Source organism: Bombyx mori, chromosome 5, assembly GCF_030269925.1.
Source record: "Bombyx mori chromosome 5, ASM3026992v2".
In the NCBI taxonomy this organism is placed as follows: domain Eukaryota; kingdom Metazoa; phylum Arthropoda; class Insecta; order Lepidoptera; family Bombycidae; genus Bombyx; species Bombyx mori.
Genome location: NC_085111.1, coordinates 13,220,663 through 13,240,272, shown reverse-complemented (window position 1 = coordinate 13,240,272; position 19,610 = coordinate 13,220,663). Strand labels below are relative to the sequence as shown.

At 36.0% G+C, this 19,610-nt stretch overlaps 1 protein-coding gene across 2 annotated transcripts in view; it reads left to right on the top strand.

Annotated features, from left to right (window-relative positions):
• InR (insulin receptor) overlaps window positions 1-19,610 on the top strand; it is a 74,864-nt gene that overhangs the window by 7,372 nt on the left and 47,882 nt on the right. Inside the window, 1 exon segment of one of the 2 annotated variants that reach the window (NM_001043546.1) lies at window positions 1,823-1,971. The exons of the other annotated variant lie outside the window; for it this stretch is intronic. Coding sequence (NP_001037011.1) covers window positions 1,842-1,971 — 130 coding nt within the window. The 5' untranslated portion in view covers window positions 1,823-1,841. 2 annotated transcript variants of the gene reach the window in all.

Below are 19,610 nucleotides of genomic sequence, written 5' to 3'. Positions count from 1 at the left end.
TGAATGAAACTATTGTGTCGCACAAAGCAATAGTACGGAAGGACGATTTGCAATTACGCGCTGCACGAGGAAGTTTCCTTCAGTAAATGTTTAAATATAAATCATACAAAATAATTATAAATACTGATAAGTACTATAACAGTAATATTTGGATTTGGAATCTGTAATTCTTTTAATATACATTTGTTTTAATTTTGTTTATTTTAATTATAACTTATAATATAAAAATATGTTAGAGATGAAATACCGTTAAACCGAATACACAGAGTAGGTATTCAGCAAAATGCAATAATTGATACTCAATTTGTATTGTATTAAGTATGCGTATATTTCTGTACCGACTTGTAAAAAGTGTGATGAAGCGTTCTCTGTGTGTGTGTCAGAAAAAATGTCTGACGGTTCACTTAGTGTTCGTACTAAGAAAGCGATCAAAGCGCTGAAGAAGTTAATCCGAAGAAATCTTGACTTTTTTTTTTCTTTCTACACATGCTGATAGCCTAGAGAGGCTATTTCAGCTTCTCCTTGACGTGTAGGTGAGCTCACGGGGATCAAACCGGGAGTGTTGCTAACACGAACCCTAGCAAGAGCCGTGCTTCACAGAATTTACCACCGAATCGTAAACGCGACCCACTGAGAAGATCCGCGAGAAACTCAGTGGGCTGTGTCTATAGGTTTTTTTTAAAAAAAATTGTATGGATATCTTGCACCGAATCGGAATGGTAATTCCAAATGCAACACCATTATACAGTCCATTCTGTATTATTCGCTTAAAGCAGTGTGTCATTTAGTCACCACCGGAATTTCCGCTGAATAGTTCGCCGCGCTGTGTAGACTACGTCGCGATCATTCACCATCGCACCACGCAGTCGTGCTGGAATTTAAAGCAAACGTTCGTCTTTTATTGATCTTGAAGGCTACACGATTTCACGGATCACTTGGTGTTAAGCGGTTACAGGAGCTCAAAGACGCCAACAAAGCGGATGCCGGTGCCTACTTTTTTACAAGATTTTTTAACGCTCAATTTATGTATGTTTTTAAGTCAAATCTTCCAAGTTAAATTAGGACCACTTCCTCTTATACTACAGAGTTGAATATTTTGCATGCTGATTCAGCTTCGACATCTAGGATTAGCTGCAGATAAAGGTTGTCTTCAACTGTCAGCGGTACACTAAATACCGGCAATCTTGTGTACGCGTTTTATTGAAACATAAGACTCAAGTTCCTATTGTATTACAATAACCTTTCTAGTCTTCAGACAGGAACGTGTAATTGTTTGTAATACTTGGCCACGTAGGAATTACGATGCCAATTAAGAAAATAGTTGAACATAACCCTGTGTATTGATGGGCTTGTAGTAACAAACCTATTATCATAGGTTGAGGACTGTAGGGTCGTATACTTATATGTTCTATTTAATAATCTTCTCTCGCGTTATTTTAAATGGTTTGAGAAACAGTGAAATCTGTCCTACTTTATGAGAGATTATTGTTGCTTATTATTTTATGTTGTTTTTGAACTTTTGGGCAAAAGAAAAATTATGATGATTTTTTTATATATATTTTTATTGCTTAGATGGGTGGACGAGCTCACGGCCCACCTGGTGTTAAGTGGTTACCGGAGCCCATAGACCTCTACAACGTAAATGCCGTCACCCACTTCGAGATATGAGTTCTAACGTCTCAATATAGTACAACGACTGCCCCACCCTTCAAACCGAAACGCATTACTGCTTCACAGCAGAATTAGACAGGGTGGTGGTACCTACCTACCCGTGCGGACTCACAAAACGTCCTACCACCAGTAATAATTTGCATCGTTCTAGCTCGGGTCATGTGGTCAACATGCTGGAGGTGCGGCGTGGCGTGATGAGGCGCGCCTGTGACCGTCTTGGCTGGCCCGCGGTGGCGTGCGCTCTGCTGATAGCTTGCGCACGCACATACGCCGGCACAGAAGTTGTACCTGCACGGGGAGGTTAGTACATTTTGTAATAAAGAAAATTTTACCGCAGCGAGGACTAAAACGTCATATGATCTTTTTTGCCTATACCGAGCATTCACGCCTGCGGCTTAAACACAACTGTCGCTTATGACAGTTACAAACTAAACGTGAATACACTTCAAACTACGTACGTACAAGTTATCCATACTTAATATTATAAAGAGGTAAGATTTGTTTGTTTGTTTGTAATGAATAGGCTCCGAAACTACTGAACCGATTTGAAAAATTCTTTCACTGTTTGGAAGCTACACTATTTCCGAGTGACATAGGCTACAATCTTTATTGAAAAAAATTAGGGATCGTTACTAAAACTCCAATAATGTAACCCAAGGTGTATAAAAAATACCTTAAATATTCCTTACATCGCGTGCCCTGCGAAAACTATTGATGATAGAATAAAATAATGTATTCAAATTTTGTAGAACACATTATATCATATACAAAAAGTGTCGCGACAGCATATGTCTAACTATTATAGTTATGTCACAATAAGTTTTCTTTTATATAAAAATAAAACAACGTCAAAATATATCGTTGAAATTTTTGTTAAAGATCCGAGCGAAGCCGGAGCGGGCCGCTAGTTAATTCAATAAACTGAAAATACAGGATCCTTCAACTAAAAATATATTTCATTGACACTGATCATTGTGTATTTCAAACAATTCGTTGTGATATACTCCGTGTCCGTATCGTTTGCAAAAAAAAATACATTAACTAATAAGTTATCCAATCCTTTACTCTATTTCTCTATCAAGTTCACTCTCAATTTAAATTCGAATTCTAAAGAAACCAGAAATCTTAATTAAAACGGTCAACTTCATATAATGTGTATGAAAAGGTAAAAGTTTTACACATACTTTCTGGAAGTATATAGTATTTATATACGTAGTAGATACTTTTGATTGTTTTATATGCGTATATAAATAACAAACTTAAAGATAATACATGTATATATAAAACAGACGAAGTGTAATTTGTGTCTTTATTCGTTCTGAGAAAGAGGCCGTCTTGAGTGTCTGTCGACACTTCATCTGTATCTGTCACGGCCTGCGTCCTTTACATCCGACATCGAACCCCACATTCGTCTTCCTGTGCTACTGAAAAAATTACGTTTCAGTTCGGAATTTCCACCGAATGTAATTATCAAAACTATATATAAAAATGGATTGCCGTTCGTTAGTCTCGCTAAAACTCGAGAACGGCTGGACCGATTTGACTAATTTTGGTCTTGAATTATTTTCGGAAGTCCAAAAAAGGTTTAAAAGGTAGAGAAATATGAAAATGCTCGGAATTAAATAAAAATAACAATTTTGTTTTTCCTTTGATGTGTCCCCCGTCGGACGGATTCCTTTTGTTTGTTTTAAGCTTATTTTATACAAAAGTTTAGGTCTTTTATTTATCGATTGAGGCACTACGAAGTCTGCCGGGTCAGCTAGTCAAAACTAATGCCGTATTAACACTGATGCCGTATTATGTGGATCCTGAGGCGATATTAACGTAATAAAATTCAGTGTAAACACACAAATAAATTGAGTTCCCGGGAATAAATTACCTTAAAATTCGAATTACAATATTTTACGAAAACCAGTTAACTTGTTAAACAGACAAGAGTTATGTGTTATTATTGTTTTTTTATTTAAATGAAAAAAGAAGAAGAAAAAAAGCGATTAACTAAAATGGAAACTTTAATTTAAATACTGTTTCGAAACTGGGCTCAAACAATGTTACAATTTTGATTGAAAATATTTAAGAGCTCCGCCTGACGAACTGTCACTAATCGTAGTCGTAGGCCCGTTGGTGACTCATTGATTGAACATTTGACACTTAAAATTTTTGTTGGCCCGGTCCGAGAGTGAAAAACTTTAAAGCTCAATCAACTCTACTTATTATACATATAAATTAAATACCGCAAATAAAATAAAGTTATCAATTTTTTTCAATACATAAATTAAAACTAATTCTTGTTTGAAATACTAAAACGTATTTTCAAAGATTCAGGTAAAACAGGAAATTGAATTAGAAACTTAATTAGATCAAGTTTTTATTAAATAAAAATTATGTGCTTTATTAAGCAATTAGATCATCATCATGATCATTATCCCACAGTCCTCAACAGCTGGACATAGGTTTCTCCCAATTAACGCCACTGAGCTATTAAAGATACTAGACAAACAAAAATATGACGTGTTTGCCGGACCGGATATTACTTAAAACTTCCGCGGCCATTGATCTGGCTCCCCCGAAACTCACACCGCAGATACTTAGCGAGGCAAGTACGGGTCGTAATTATTTTTTTCGGCACACAATATATTTGTTTGTGCTATTGAACTCGGTACCGTTGCGTCGGGGCGTGCTTACTATCGCTCCGCCGTTTTAATCCGTCAGATAACGAGTCAACTCGTTGCTTGTTTGTTATTCTCCGTTCGACGGTCGACGAGCTAGTGAGGCCTCGTATAGGAGGCGCCCGCATTATCTTGTGAACCGGCCCGAAATTCACTCATCCGTGTAATTTGCGCGTCGATATTGTGAACTTCGCAATTTGTTATATTTCGTATTGACGAAACGTTTCGCGACTTTTGTTTTGAATGCCAACGTTCATCACGAATCACACTCTCGTTGGCTAAATTATGTGTGGTCGAACTTTAACTAGGCATCGATACAATTAATCTGACTTAATGTCTTTAGATTCAAATTTTATTCGGAATTTTTATTAAACATATATTTTTTTTATTGCTAGATGGGTGGACGAGCTTAAAGCCCACCTGGTGTTAAGAGGTTACTGGAGCCCATAGACATCTACGACGTAAATGCGCCACCCACCTTGAGATATAAGTTCTAAGGTCTCAAGTATAGTTACAACGGCTGCCCCACCCCTCAAACCGAAACGCATTACTGCTTCACGGCAGAAATAGGCAGGGCGGTGGTACCTACCCGCGCGGACTCAATAGGTCCTACCATCAGTAACAAAACACTGTATTTTATTGTTATCTACAGTCTAATACATAATAAGGTGGTCATAATCTATTGATTTTGTTGAACATTCCATTCCTTAACTCGTTAAATTAATGCTGAGAACGGTAACTGACGAGTTGTACCTACATAATAAACATTTTACGATAATGGCATGAATGAAAATACATATATTTTTGTGATTAAAATGTATCGTTCGTCGTACTACGCGTTCGTGACCTACTATACTCCTAATAACTTAAATGTTTTGTAGTTGCAGTTGTACCTACATACCAACATAGCTTCACAGTAGAATATGAACCTTCTTAAAAATGTGCAAACGATTGCTATACGCAGTCAATCAATAACGCTTTAGATTTTCAAACGTAAACAGAATGATCTATGTTCAAAATACTCCGCATTCCTTACTATCTTAGTAATAGGCGTCAATAAAACGTGAATTTTTATTTTTATTTTGGCTCGAGTAGGCAATAGTATACTCCGTTCCAATATTACTGTGCTGAAATTTTACGGGAATTCAGTCAATTTTTAGATGCTCTAATTAGAAATTTCACGTTAATACAATTTCATTGTCAATTTAAAATTGTAAGATAACCTACAAGATAACACTCTTTTTCAAACTTATCCTATACTTTTCTATTTTGCGATTGTTGGCTTAGTTGCGTCTACGTTTTGGCTAGCTTTGCCGATTTCCATGAGCGACGGTGGTCACTTATGATAATATGTATAAGTTTGACTGTCTTGTTTATATTGTATATGTATACTACATTTTGTAATGTGGTGTACATAGCCCTTCACGTGAAGCAGCATTTAAGCTTTCATAATTTCCTAGTTTCTTCATACTAGAGCACGAATTCAAAGAAAATGGGTCAAATTTTTTCTTCATAGTGTCGACTTTTTACGTTTCAGAATAAAATATATGCTTAAATACAGGCAAAAGGCAAATTAACTCTAAAAAGAAATTTATGAACCATGATATTGTATAATACACTCTTGGTTTTTTTAAAAACATTAACATGTCATAATTATATAATAATATATTTAAAAGTTAAACGTAACATTTTACAGGTGTTTATTTCAACCCGGTCTATTACCCCTCTCGACCGGGTATCCGTAAATGGATTCCCCAGGGTTAAAAAAAAAAAAAAGGTGTTTATTTCAAACGATAACAGATAATTTCTGCGATTAATATTTTACGTACATACGAATATGAAACCCAATAACCAAAGAAGATTACTTTTCTAGAATACACTAACTTCTTTAGTATTGTTTTTACAAATTTTAATGCAGTAAAACAAGACTCACAAAACGGCCTTCCGATTTTTTCTGCGAATTCAGCTGAGTCTTGTAACTTATGTAATATCGCTCGTCTGTTGCATACGCTGTTCTCGAATTATGTAATAGCAAACCGATAATTGTTTAATTGAAGTATGAAGAATATAAAGTTATTTCAGATTTTGTTTTATTGAAGACTAGCGGCCCGCTCCGGCTCCGCTCGGGTTTTTAACAAAAATTTCAACGATATTTGACTTTGTTTTATTTTTTTAAATAAAAGAACACTTATTGAGGCACAACTATAATAGTTAGACATACACATTTTGTAAATAATAATGTGTTCTACAAAGTCGTAGTACATTATTTTATTCTATCATCAATAGTTTTCGCAGGGCACGCGATGTAAAGAATATTTTAGGTAATTTTTTTACACCTACATTGTTACAATACATTATTGGAGTTTTAGTAAATACCCCTAATTTTTTTCAAAAAAGGTAATAGCCTATGTCACTCGGGTATAGTGTAGCTTCCAAACATTGAAAGAATTTTTCAAATCGGTTCAGTAGTTTCGGAGCCTATTCAATACAAACAAACAAACAAAACTTTCCTCTTTATAATATTAGTATAGATTAAAAATCATACTATTTTTAAACAACCAACAATTTTGAAACGACTTAGTAGATCTTAGTCGTACATGCTCACGCATTTTTATAATGTAATCGTAATGCTTACGTAATTTATCACGTGACGCGTAACAAAACGTCAAATCCAATAAGAATTTCCTTTTAGCATTATCAAATTTCATCCAATTAAAATTGTCAAAACATTCACGTATCGTCCATGCAACTCTGTTATTTTTGTTGAACAATTTATTTTTAGGTCGCTAATTATGATTGTGAATGTTTGCGGGAGCTCTGAACCGCAGTTTTCAGTACGATGATAATATGATAAGCGTATTTAATTAGACATTGCTTTGATATTTGCGTTCGAAGACTGCAAAATGGAATTGCGGTAGAGCTGTGTCAGTGTATAAGTACAAAAAAAGATAAGCTCCGTATTTTGAGAACATCCTCAAGGTTTTTTTTTAAATTTAATGTTCATTAAATAAGGAAATTATATGATTACTATAATGTTTTGATTACGATTCTCAGATTTTTGGTATTCGAGGTCATCGATAAATGTCTTATTTTATTACAATTTTATTTTCATTGCAAATACGGCTGCTAGCTCACGGCCTACATGAACAACATCACGTAAGTGTCACTATCCATCTTGAGACATGAGGTTCTAGTCTCAGTTTTATAGTAAAGGGCTCTTCTGTGGAGAGATAGATATACAATAAGCGCGCAGGTGTTATTGCTCGGTAGACCGACGGTCCGAATGTTGTTGTTCAGAACTTGTATATATGCAAGCTTATCTTGAAAATGTTGTAAGCGAGATTCAGGCATCTGTCACAAATATCTTGTGTTCTGTGATGGTTACCCGCCATACTTTTTTTATTGCCCTTGTAGGCAGACGAGCATACGGCCCACCTGATGGTGAGTGGTTACCTTCTGAGTGGACTTCAGCAATGCCAGAGGCAGAGCCAAACCGCTGCCTACTGATACTTCCAATCCTTCAAATGGCAACGCATGGATATATACATCACTTCAGAAATATGTAGGTAGTGGTGCGTATTCGTGCGGGTCTAGCCTCGTCCTACCACCAGTGATTACGCATTTTTGTCGGTTTGATTTTTATTAAGCGACGTTATTCCTTCACCGTAGAAAACATTCCTTGTTAAATATGTATTGCGTTAGAAATTTTGGTGCCTATGGGATTTGAACATCGATTTGAACATAATTGCATATTCTTATCTTCATAATGCGGTCTAAAATGTGGAAATTTTTCATAAATGAAATTTCATTTTTCAAATTGAATTTACCAACAATGTCGCCCAAAGACTTTACTATCAGGGAGCAAAATCGTTAGACCACGTTGTGATGAAACTATCTAAAAGACCTTTAAATTTCCAAAAAAAATTATCTTTTTTTTTATTGCTTAGATGGGTGGAAGAGTTCACGGCCCACCTCATGTAAATGGTTACCGAAGCCACTACACATCTACAACGTAAATGCCGCCATCCACCTTGAGATATGAGTTCTAAGGTCTCAGTACAGTTACAACGGCTGCGTACCCTTCAAACCGAAACGCATTAATTACTGCTTCACGGTAGAAATAGGCAGGGTGGTGGTACCTACCCGTGCGGACTCACAAGAGCTCCTACCACCAGTAATTACGCAAATTATAATTTTGCGGGTTTGATTTTTAATACACGATTTTATTCCTTTATCGTGGAACTCAATGTGAACATTTGGTAAAGACGTATTTCATTAGAAAAATTGGTACCCGAAAGCGGGATTCGAACACCGCTGCATCGCAAGATACGAATGCACCGAACGTCTTATCCTTTAGGCCACAACAACTTCAAACTTAATACCTATCCACATATATAACCCTAACAACAGGTTTTTTAGGTTAGGAATTCCTGGTATGTTATCTGATTTAAATATATTATAACGTGCATTTTTTTAAAAAAAGTATTTATCATAACAAGTCATAATAATATTAGATGAATGTTTTAAAAAACAAGACATTCGAAGGTTTACATTTTGGATTGAATGCCGCAAAAAGGTTGAGCTGTTGTGAGACAGCTGATGCAATATTTCTTTACTAATTTTCCCATGAACCTCTAACCCAGTGATTCTCAACCTTTTTTTTTTGTTGCGGCACATATTTAACGATTTCAAAATTTGGCGGCACACAAAAAAAAAGATAAAAATTATTTACTTACTCCAACACACTGCATAAATAGTTTATCAAAAAATTTTAATTTACGAAATAAACTAAAATATACTAAGTATAATTTTTTTTTTGCGGATTTAAAATATATATTCATGTTTAAAATATTTTTCTTTTAAAATGATATAATTTAATAATATTAACATTATTATATATTCGCAAAATTTGGCGGCACACTTGAAATTTGGCGGCACACAAAAGTGCCGCGGAACAGTGGTTGAGAATCACTGCTCTAACCAAACCACTTTTAGCAGAAAAACGCTCGTATCGTAAATAATTTTTCCTAATCTAGAGGGCTATGCCAGCGTCACCGAACTATTATCGTAAAGGTAAATTACTTAGTTAACTTTAAAAAAATATCGAATCGGATTAGGTTGCCTTCTTCGTCTTTACTGTTGAGATATTTATAATACATTCGTCACAAAACTAAAATAAATGATGGCCCCTATATTTTTGGACTCCCCTGTCTGTTGAATTCGTGACAAAAATGAACATTTTGTGGGGTAATATCCCCCTATAGCGGGCATTGACCCCTACATGGGACAGCTGGAGGTAGGGCGGGCATGTTTAGTTTGTGGTATTGTATTTAGGGTGAGTTCCTCTTTTGCAGAATCGTATTCAGGCGCATAAGGGTATAAAAATTAGATGCATCTTTATTTTGATTGTAAAAACGTAATTCACGACGTTTTTTAAATTCAGAACGGATATCATTTATAAAATCTCATTTATATAATAAATATGTACATGCAATATATTGTAATCTTTCCGAAGATAATAACCCATTAAAAAATTAGTTGACTTCATTAGAATTGAAAAGAAACACGTTGGTAAGTTACATAATATATTCATTTCATTTAAAAGTTTTAATGGAAAGTCTAAAATTAATTTTAATAATCTATTTTCCAATGAATTTCATATTTCGGCCAAGGTGATAATTTTAGGTAGTGCTTGTCCTGTATGACTACATAAACGAATGAAAATACTAAGTTAAAAAAAGTTAGAGAAAATACCTAACCTAAATTTGATTTGGAACCCTGGATCTCGAATACAACAAAAGCTTCTTAGAAAAATACAAACCTTAGAAAAATTTTAGGTACGTATAAAATTATTCGTAACTACCTATCAGATAAGGGTTGGCAATTTTGTAGAAAATATTTGTATGAGCTCACAAACATAATTACAAAATGACGAAATACTTAAATACCGATATATAACAGTTTCAATGCGCAAGATTATCATGCAAATATTTTACTCTGTATTTTTATTTTATAGTATTTATTAATTATTTTTTAATAATAATCAATTTATGAGGCGGCACTATATAGTCCAAGATAAACTTAAAAAGGAAAAAAAAAACGGTACAATTCTCATCTGTTTTGTAATCGGAATCTGTTTGACCTTTGGATTAAGATCCAATTTTTTTTCCAATTCCAATCCTTGGCCTTAATCCAAGCCTTAACTTTAACAGTTTTAAATTTAAATGTAAAAGGACCCCAATAACGAAGGTATTTTCAATCAGCGAGTATGTGAATGACAAACCGCGTAGGTTTGAAATTGTGTTCTACACAGAAACAGTACTGAAAAAATATTTTGTTCAGTGCTCCGTATGGTAGACTCACTCCAGCTCTGGTCTTGAAAATTTTATATAATTTGATAAATGTTGTTAATTTTCGTGTAGCGATAGATACCGATATTGGAAAAGAGCAAACCTTGATTTTCTTGCAGATGCTTCAATAAGTACGATTTGAAAGCATGTAAGAGGCCTACTTTAATAAAATAAAAATGATTCTGATTATTTAATAGCTGTCATTGCATTTTAGTATATGATATACGAGTAACATTTTAGCAATGTTTCATGCAAGTACTTATAATATTTTGATATTCCAGCTACATTGTTTAGGTTTTTGTTGTTACGGTAAACGGTTCCCTCGCACGCGCATGACATATAGAAAGAGACGTTCCACTTAAAGCATATGCTCGTGTAGACGAATCATAGCGAATATCAATCACGGAAGAAGCCTCTAATACCGGATACGAAACGTTTATTCATAAGTCTGAACCAGATTATAATTGGATAATGGAATAATATTATGCCCAATGTATTTGTTAACGCCCGTTTTCCCAAGTTTCGGGTTACGTAAGTATCAACTTTTGAGAGTTCTGTGGAAGTTTGTTGATGCTTTTAGAAATGCCATAAAAATAGGGACGGGAATCAATTCATTGTCGCGTTGTATTTATTTATAAAAAAACGCACCCTGTAATAAACAGTTATCAAAATTTCGAAAACAGACCAAGGTCTGGTGAATGTGGTAGGTGACAGAGTGCATATCTTCAGAGTTTAACTTGTAGTTTTGTGGTTTGCGGAGAAGTAAACTGGACGAATTGAAAATTCTCGGTTGTATGACAGCAAACGTGTCCGTGATAATTTGCATTCACATAACACCTTTCTCTGCGTTAACTCATCTGTCAGGTCTTAAAGAGCTGTAATGAAGAATGCAGACACAATCAGCTTTATGCTTGCCCCTCCAATTTTAAATGAACAAATAACACTGAAATTTACGTAACGTACTCCCTAAATCAAAAGCAAAGGCAGATTCCAATCACTTGAAATTCTTCGTCACGAGAATTAAAAAAAAGGTTGTTATGTATTTAATTTGAAACGTTAAATTGTCCTCGTCGAATGAAATGCAACTTACATGTTTATATAACACGCTAATCCGAACTTATTGTCGCGGTGCCGTCTCGCACCTACCTACGTGACTGCATTAGTTTCACTTGCGATTGAGATACTTACAATAGCCCGTGGACTCGTAGGTAATGAGAGGAGAACGCTCAAGGCTCTTCCTATCTCTAGGTAATACTTTTTACCTCATTTGTAAAATAACATTTAACTGAAGAGGATAATTAATACACGTCCGCACGAGTAGGTACCACCACCCCGCCTATTTCCGCCGTGAACTGCTGCAGTAATGCGTACTATTGCTGCAGTAATGCGTTTCGGTTCGAAGGGTGGGGTAGCCGTTGTAACTATATTGAGATCTTAGAACTTATATCTCGAGATGGGTGGCGCATTTACGTTGTAGATGTCTATGGGCTCCAGTAACCACTTAACACCAGGTGGGCTGTGAGCTCGTCCATCCATCTAAGCAATAAAAAAAAAAACGTCATCTATAGAATGTAGAATGAATTCCCAAAACCACGACGTTGTTTTTTTTTGCTTATTTCAATTATGTATTTTTTTATTGTTTAGGTTGTTGGACCATCTCACGGCAAACGTGGTGTTAAGTTGTTACTGAAGCCCATAAACGTCAACAAAAATGCCCCCAATCACCTTGAAACATTAGTTCTAAGTCTCAGTTTTATGGTACAGCGGCTGCACCACCCTTCAAACCGAAACACATTACTGCTTCGCAGCAGAATTTTTTTTGGATCATTTAAATCTCTTAAGATAGCGGTTACAGTGATAGACTACAACTAGACTTAAATTTTATAACAAAAGCATTGCTTAGTCTGTATCCTTCATTTCCCTTGGCTGTTCGGATTTTGCCTCGGCGGCGATCAGGAGCTTAGCCTAACAAGCAACCCAGGCAACACTGACTCAAGGCGAGGGGTATTTATTGTCATCTCCTACTAAAAAGAATACGATTCTTTAACAGAAATATCAATTTTGCCGTCATGAACTTTAAAATAATATCAGTTATTAATATGCTGCCGTTCTATTTATTTAAACGTAGCATCTTAACGTAAGTCGCAGGTGGATGCTATTATCGTGATGCCTGGTTATTAGATGTTTTAGCAAATGCTTTATTTAAATGATAGTTTATATAAATACGGCGTTTTAATCGTTGATCAATCAAGCATTAAGTCTTTTATTACTAACTATTGTACAACTTGGTCATGTCTCGCTGTTTTATTTCCGGAATGTTTTCTTCTTGAAATTTTCTTTGTTTTTCGCGAGTCGTAGACAAAAATTAAACAGTTCTTGATTAATTCAATTTAATTAATTTAAACTTGATTTAATTTTGGTGTGGTTAATATGAATTTGATTTAATTCAAACTACCTTCGAATACTTTATATGCAGTTTTCGTTGTGACGGACGATTCACGACAACTGTTAATTATTCGAAACGCAACGGAAATAACATCAGCTCAATGTTATGTTATTGCCGGAGCCTGTGGACATCACAACTTTTATCGTTACTGATCTTGAGACACAAGTCAATGTCTCAATTGTATGGTACAACAGCTGTCCAAACTTTAAAACCGGAACATAACAAACAAACCTGCGATTATTAAACTTAAATACTCGTGACTACATTTCATCGGCTCCGGTTACCGCTTAACATCAGCTGGGCCGTAAAAATCCTTAGGAAATCTTGGCTAATAAATAAATAAATGAATCAACAAAATGTCGGTAAAAATACGTAATTGTTTTGTGTTTTTGTTATTGATGATAAAATCCACTGAATGATTACGTGGGTTGCCCAATTCCGAAAATCGATAAGCATTGATAAATAGTACAAACAAATGTCTGTGATAATATAAATTGATGGCGGCGCCGAGATATTTGTTTTAAAATTATATTTATTGGCGTTGCTTTTTGCACAAACACTCATTTTTCTGTTATTATTTTATTACTTTCAAATTAATGTTATAACTATCATAATTTGCAACGGAACTCACACATGAGTTGGACGGATGTTAGGTGGAATTTTTACGTCAAAGCAAAGCTGCAAAGCAAATGTAAAATAATATCAGGCATGAACCACGAAATACGTAGGTCGTTTGAAATAAAATCAAAAAAATAAATACGTTGGAGTAATTTGAGTGAGATAATTCTTAATGAATGAGTCTCCATGACCCGAACGTCGGACCTACCGCACTAGATCGCAGCTAGGTTGCCGCAGTGCGCTACTCAGTGGTCTCGTGGCCTGCTTCCTCGTGCGCGAATCATATACGTAGTTTATCTGCCGACACGAATAAACAAACACACGACCCACGCTGATACACGATTTGCTTATCTCGCATTACCACATAACAGCAGACTTTGAACTCACAGTCGTTCTGTGTACTTATCTGAGAATTGAAACTTGGTGCCAATAGGATTGCTCCCAGTGACGACCAAGAAAATTGAAATTCATTATGAAAACGCACATGATTGTTTAATCTGTATCGATGATTATGACGTACCTGCTCTGCTAGAGCACGACATGACCGCGTGGGAGCCGAAGATGCGAAGAAGCGATCCGAAGTCAACAAGTGGAATGATATCTAGACTTACACTGCTTACGTAACACGGGCTACGGAAATACGCATTGTTTTTTTTTTTTTTATCGCATGGTAACAGTTGCAGCTTTGTTTGTTCGGCATGGCTTAAAAGTTACAACGATAAGTACATATGGGTGGGTAGATCGAACGCAATCTACCGGCCATCTGATAGAACGTGACCTACCGCATTTTCTTTTTGCGTACCGTACAGACAAAGGCCACGTGTCTCGATCGGAATAAATATGTGAGATAAATTTGCCTTAACACCAAATACATTTTCACCGTCTGCATTTCGATTCGGTGACCATTTTACATAATAATAATTGTACGTCGTGCGAAGCGACTTGTGATGTGTGCAGCTTATCGACGTAAAATAAATTCGGGTATTCAACAAACTATCTGTAACAATCCTTGAAATGTTCAAGTTATTAAATAAAATCTTGGTCACTATTAATTCAACACAAGACTTCTATGAGTAAATCAATTAGAACTGTCCCATTAAACCAAATTTATGGATACTAAGAATCATCGCAAAAAAATAATAATACACCCATACATTGAAATTACCCGCTATCCACCTATGGCATGCTTTTGGTACGTATTGTGGCATTTAAATACATTATTAGAATCATTTCCAAAAGCTGCAACTACAATTGCATAGTTCCAATTCATTTGGATAAAAGACGTACGTATATAACACGAAAAAATAAAAGCTATAAGAAAAACATTGTTTATAACTGTATGTTTCCATAACCCCTAGCTAGTTAACACAATATTATTTTCTATTATTAAAATAAAATAACGAATACAAACATTTTCGTAACAGAGCTAAGTCATGCCGAAAACTTTATCTGAAGTGAGGCGCCATACGAGCGCGGCTTGTAACACTGAGCACTTAGCCGCCTGTAAATATCTCCTATCCGCGCCCAGATTCACATTCCGCTGCTCGCTTGCTTTTCGACTCAGACGAAGAGTTCGACGCGGGAACTAGCCCATTGACACAACCCACTGAGTTTCTCGCCGGATTTTCTCAGTGGGTCGCGATTCGGATCCCGAAGTAGATTCTATTCTGCTAGGGCCAGTGATAGCAATTCTCTCAGGTTGAGCCAGTTAGTTCACCTACCTGTCCTCGTGAACTTAGAACAGCCCCTTAGGCCACCAACGATTAGGTAGGAAAAAAAGCTTGCTTTACCTACCGTGGGTTTCGCCCTCGAAACAATTAAGAACATTTCTTTTAAAAACTTCTAGCATAATTTCATGCAAAAGTTATATTTTGAAAACTACGCCTTAAACTTAAATTGTTCATGGTCCAGATTGGCAGAGGGCGTCGTCGACAAATTTCATCTCTTAAATTCACCCGCGAAGAGTAGAATGATTTTCAAGTTAATTACTGTTAACCTTTAATTCAGATCGAGACCATTTTCTCAGCCGAAAATATTCTAGACAAAAAACCAGTGAAAATAACGACATTTAAGAGATTCGATTTTATTATTGGCCCAAATCAGTTGGACGCAGCCCATTTAGTGTAAAGGGGTTACAGGAGTTAAGTGGCCGGTCTTCAACTTGGGACATGAGGTCGGAGTCTCGATTCTGTAACTGCTCTTCCAGCTTTCAAACCGAGACGTATGACTGCTTCGCTACAGAGATAAGCAGGAATGCTACCTACCCGTGCAGTCTTATAATACGCCCTTCCACTAGTAAACGCCATAATGCAATCACAATACACTTTCCTTTCTCCTTTCTGTAGTCACACGATTTGATACTTTTATAAACTAAGAAGTGGGTTGGATTTCATTGAAAAACATGGTAACATATTTTTTTTAATTCAATCAAGTAAATAGTTGAACCATTTATTTTTATTTATTAATATACATACCTAAGCGATACACAATACCGACAGCTGGGACTATATTTACACAAACATTAAAGAGTAATTTTTTCAAACAAATAAATGAATAATGACAATAAAATACGTTATTCTCGATTATGTGAACTTTTATTATTCGGCTAAATCTCCTTGTTATTCTAACGTGGACTTAAATGCAGTTTCAAGGTCTAGTACTTCCTAAAATAGCGTTGTTTATGCTTTGATAACCGATAGTGACGCCTCTGCAATTGTTCGTTCACTGTGTGGTATTCGCTCCATTCATTCACTCTGAATTATGTTCAATGATGTTATTTTTTATAGCGAATCAACAATTTATTGACACTGAATGACCAGAGCAAGTCGGTTATTTTGTTTTTGGGTTTTGAAATAAATTTTACTTGTATTTTTTTAGCTCTCAGTAAATCTATTTTAACATAAATAAATACGTATTGCAGATTCCTAACTTCTTAGTCAGATACCATAATCAACACCTGCAAGCGATATCAGGTTAGATTTAATTTATAAAGATACAAACAAAATGCAAATTTTTGGTGTAACATTCGAAGTTGTCAGATACGAAAACAGAATAATCGATTCGGACACGTTTGCGAACTAATTAATTCGAATGCAATCGCTCGGACATCTTGTACACAACGAGTGATGCAAATGCGTTCTATTTTTAGCTTTAGGTACTGTTTACTTTTCTAATTACAAACCGCGAAATAAATAGACGAACGTCCAAGCGGCTCGCGGTTAAAAATATCCCGCCCCATTTTCTAAAGTTATGGAAATAGGTCACGGGGTTGTTCATTGCACGCAGCCCCATCTTAGCAGATGCTTGGCTCGTGACTCGCGGATTTATTAGAGACGGACTGAACGCGAAAAACTTGCGAAATTAATTCGATATCGGATTGACGAAAGGCATATCCTCTTATATCCTCTTTTATGTATATATCATCCTATGCTTCTTAAAGAAAGAATCGTTACCTTTCTTATTTGGTTGTTTTATTATACTTTCGAAATCAAATTAGAAATGTACAAATGTTAGGTGTCGTGTCAATAATACAGAATGAGTTTGAAGTCATCATGGACTAAAGGATACGAGGAGACGCCCGGTGTTTTCGTGTCAAACGATTTAACTATGTCGGTGTTCAAATCCCGCAGGCGAGTATCAATTTTTCTCATGAAATGCGTACTTAACGCATATTTACCAATTACTTTTTTTTTTCCTTAGACGAGTGAATGAGTTCACGGCCCACCCGAGGCTAAGTAGTTATGTCAACAACATAACAACAAGTCTCAGTACAACGGCTACTCTATCCTTCAAACCCGAACAAATAGCTGGTTCACTGCGGTAATAGCCCTGGTGGTAATACGTACCGTTGCGAGCTCGTAAGACGCCCTACCACCAGCTGCATATGTTAACTATACAATTATCAGATTGCTTTTATGCTTTTTAAATTGAAAATACTAAAACCGCTTGCTGAATTCCAACAGCGACACAATCGGGTCGCTCGATATGACTGCATCGGGCATCTTATCCACAACGACTTCGACGGTAGAGGAATAACATCGTATGGTAAAAATCAAACCCGCAAAAATTATAATATACCTACGTAATTATAAGTTAGTATTTATTGCACGCTCGCAAGGAAAGTTAACGCTACCGCTGTTTGTTTCTGTCGCAAAACCGTCATGCGTTCTCGTTTTATGTCCCATGGTGGGTCACCTCATGTCCAAATAAAATTTAAAAAAAAGTAGTTTTATTTAGGACATTTTGAAGAGTTGTATGTAAAATAACTCAATTGAAACCGAGTCACAAACGATGAAAAGACATAAAACCGTCTCGAGCAGCCTTTGGTCTCGTGAGTTTTATGTTTTTAATTTTCGTTTAACACATCAGTGATGCACACAGTTAATACAAATTCTGGCCATCAATATGTCTCATATGAAGACATTGGTTTTTCATTTTCTCATTTTCGCGCCAATCTTTATAAGCGGAGCGATAAACAGAACTGATTCGCTGTCAAAACATTACAGAAACTAGACATGGTGCTTTATGTAATTTTTTAAACTCTATATCCTGATCTTGGTCAGTGTTGAACCAATACATTAGCAACAGCCGCGGGAGTGACAATGGCGCGGTTGCTCGCCAGGCTAACAACCTTTGACGGCTTTCGCTCCTCGCAAGAGTTAGGTCGTCGACCGCTGCTGTTCGTCATATTCGTTCCAATTAATTGAGTTAGGCAGTGCGCTTAGAATTCCGTGGCTCCTGTTATGGGCCCCGCATACAAAAAGTCGGAGTATACGCGGTGCGATTGCTAAAATCGCCTCACATCTGACTACCTGAGCGCATGCGCGAAGTTCGCTCCACTTTGTTTTTTTGCGTTCAATGTCAGTGTATCGGCTAATTTTATCTTCACATTCGCTACGTAACTATCTTGTTTGACGAGGCCAAAAGGCGGTTTGTTTTGATTTCTGTCTACCAAAAAACACGTGAGCATGGCGATAAATAAATTATTAATAAACATGCTTTACCCTATGTACATAAGCGCGTGCAACAACAAAAAAAAATTACAGGCTATATTCATTTGAAGTTCATTTAGGTTGAACTTTTAATTATATTTAACTTCAACCGCTAAAGCATCTTGATGTTAAAAGATAGATTGTTAAAGTGAATGTGGGAATGGGATGCGCTACGTATGACGAGGTGAATGCGCCGACAGCCTCACGATGCCCACAAGTGAATATAAAATATACGCTTTTCGTCGCTATTTCCGCAATAAGTGTTGTTTTGCAGAGAGAGGCCCCACGCGGGCGAACTCAACGTCACTCAGCGCAATGTCCGCCCGCCGATACCTCCAAGCGGTTCCGTTACCATTGATTGCGTTACGAACTATCATTGTTATCGGTTCGAAATAATAAGGAAAATCGGTAGTCAAACAGTTATAATTCTCCCCTATTCATTTATCAACAAATAAACAGCTATGATCAGCGAACTACTAAAACATTAATAAAAGTTAGGCATTCAATTATGGAATTTTTGGCGGGAACGCGAGGAGTGAAGTTGTGTGATTTGTTTTATTTGTTGTCTAATTAGTGTTTCTTCAGATTTAAATGTGTAATAGCGGTGGTTTATTATCTGTTTAGTATATGTAAAAGTGCACAAATGTGGGAAAATGAAACAAAGCCGCTGAACGTAACTTCTCGGGATCCTCCAAAAAGTCCACTGAAAAAGTCTTAGTAAATGTCCACCATTTTACTGAGATTATACTTCATCCCATATCATCTCATCTCATTTCATTTCGTTTTCATTTCATTTCATGCCATGTTTCTTATTAGTCAACTTCATAATAACATTTTTCATATAAAAAAGCTATCATTAAAATTA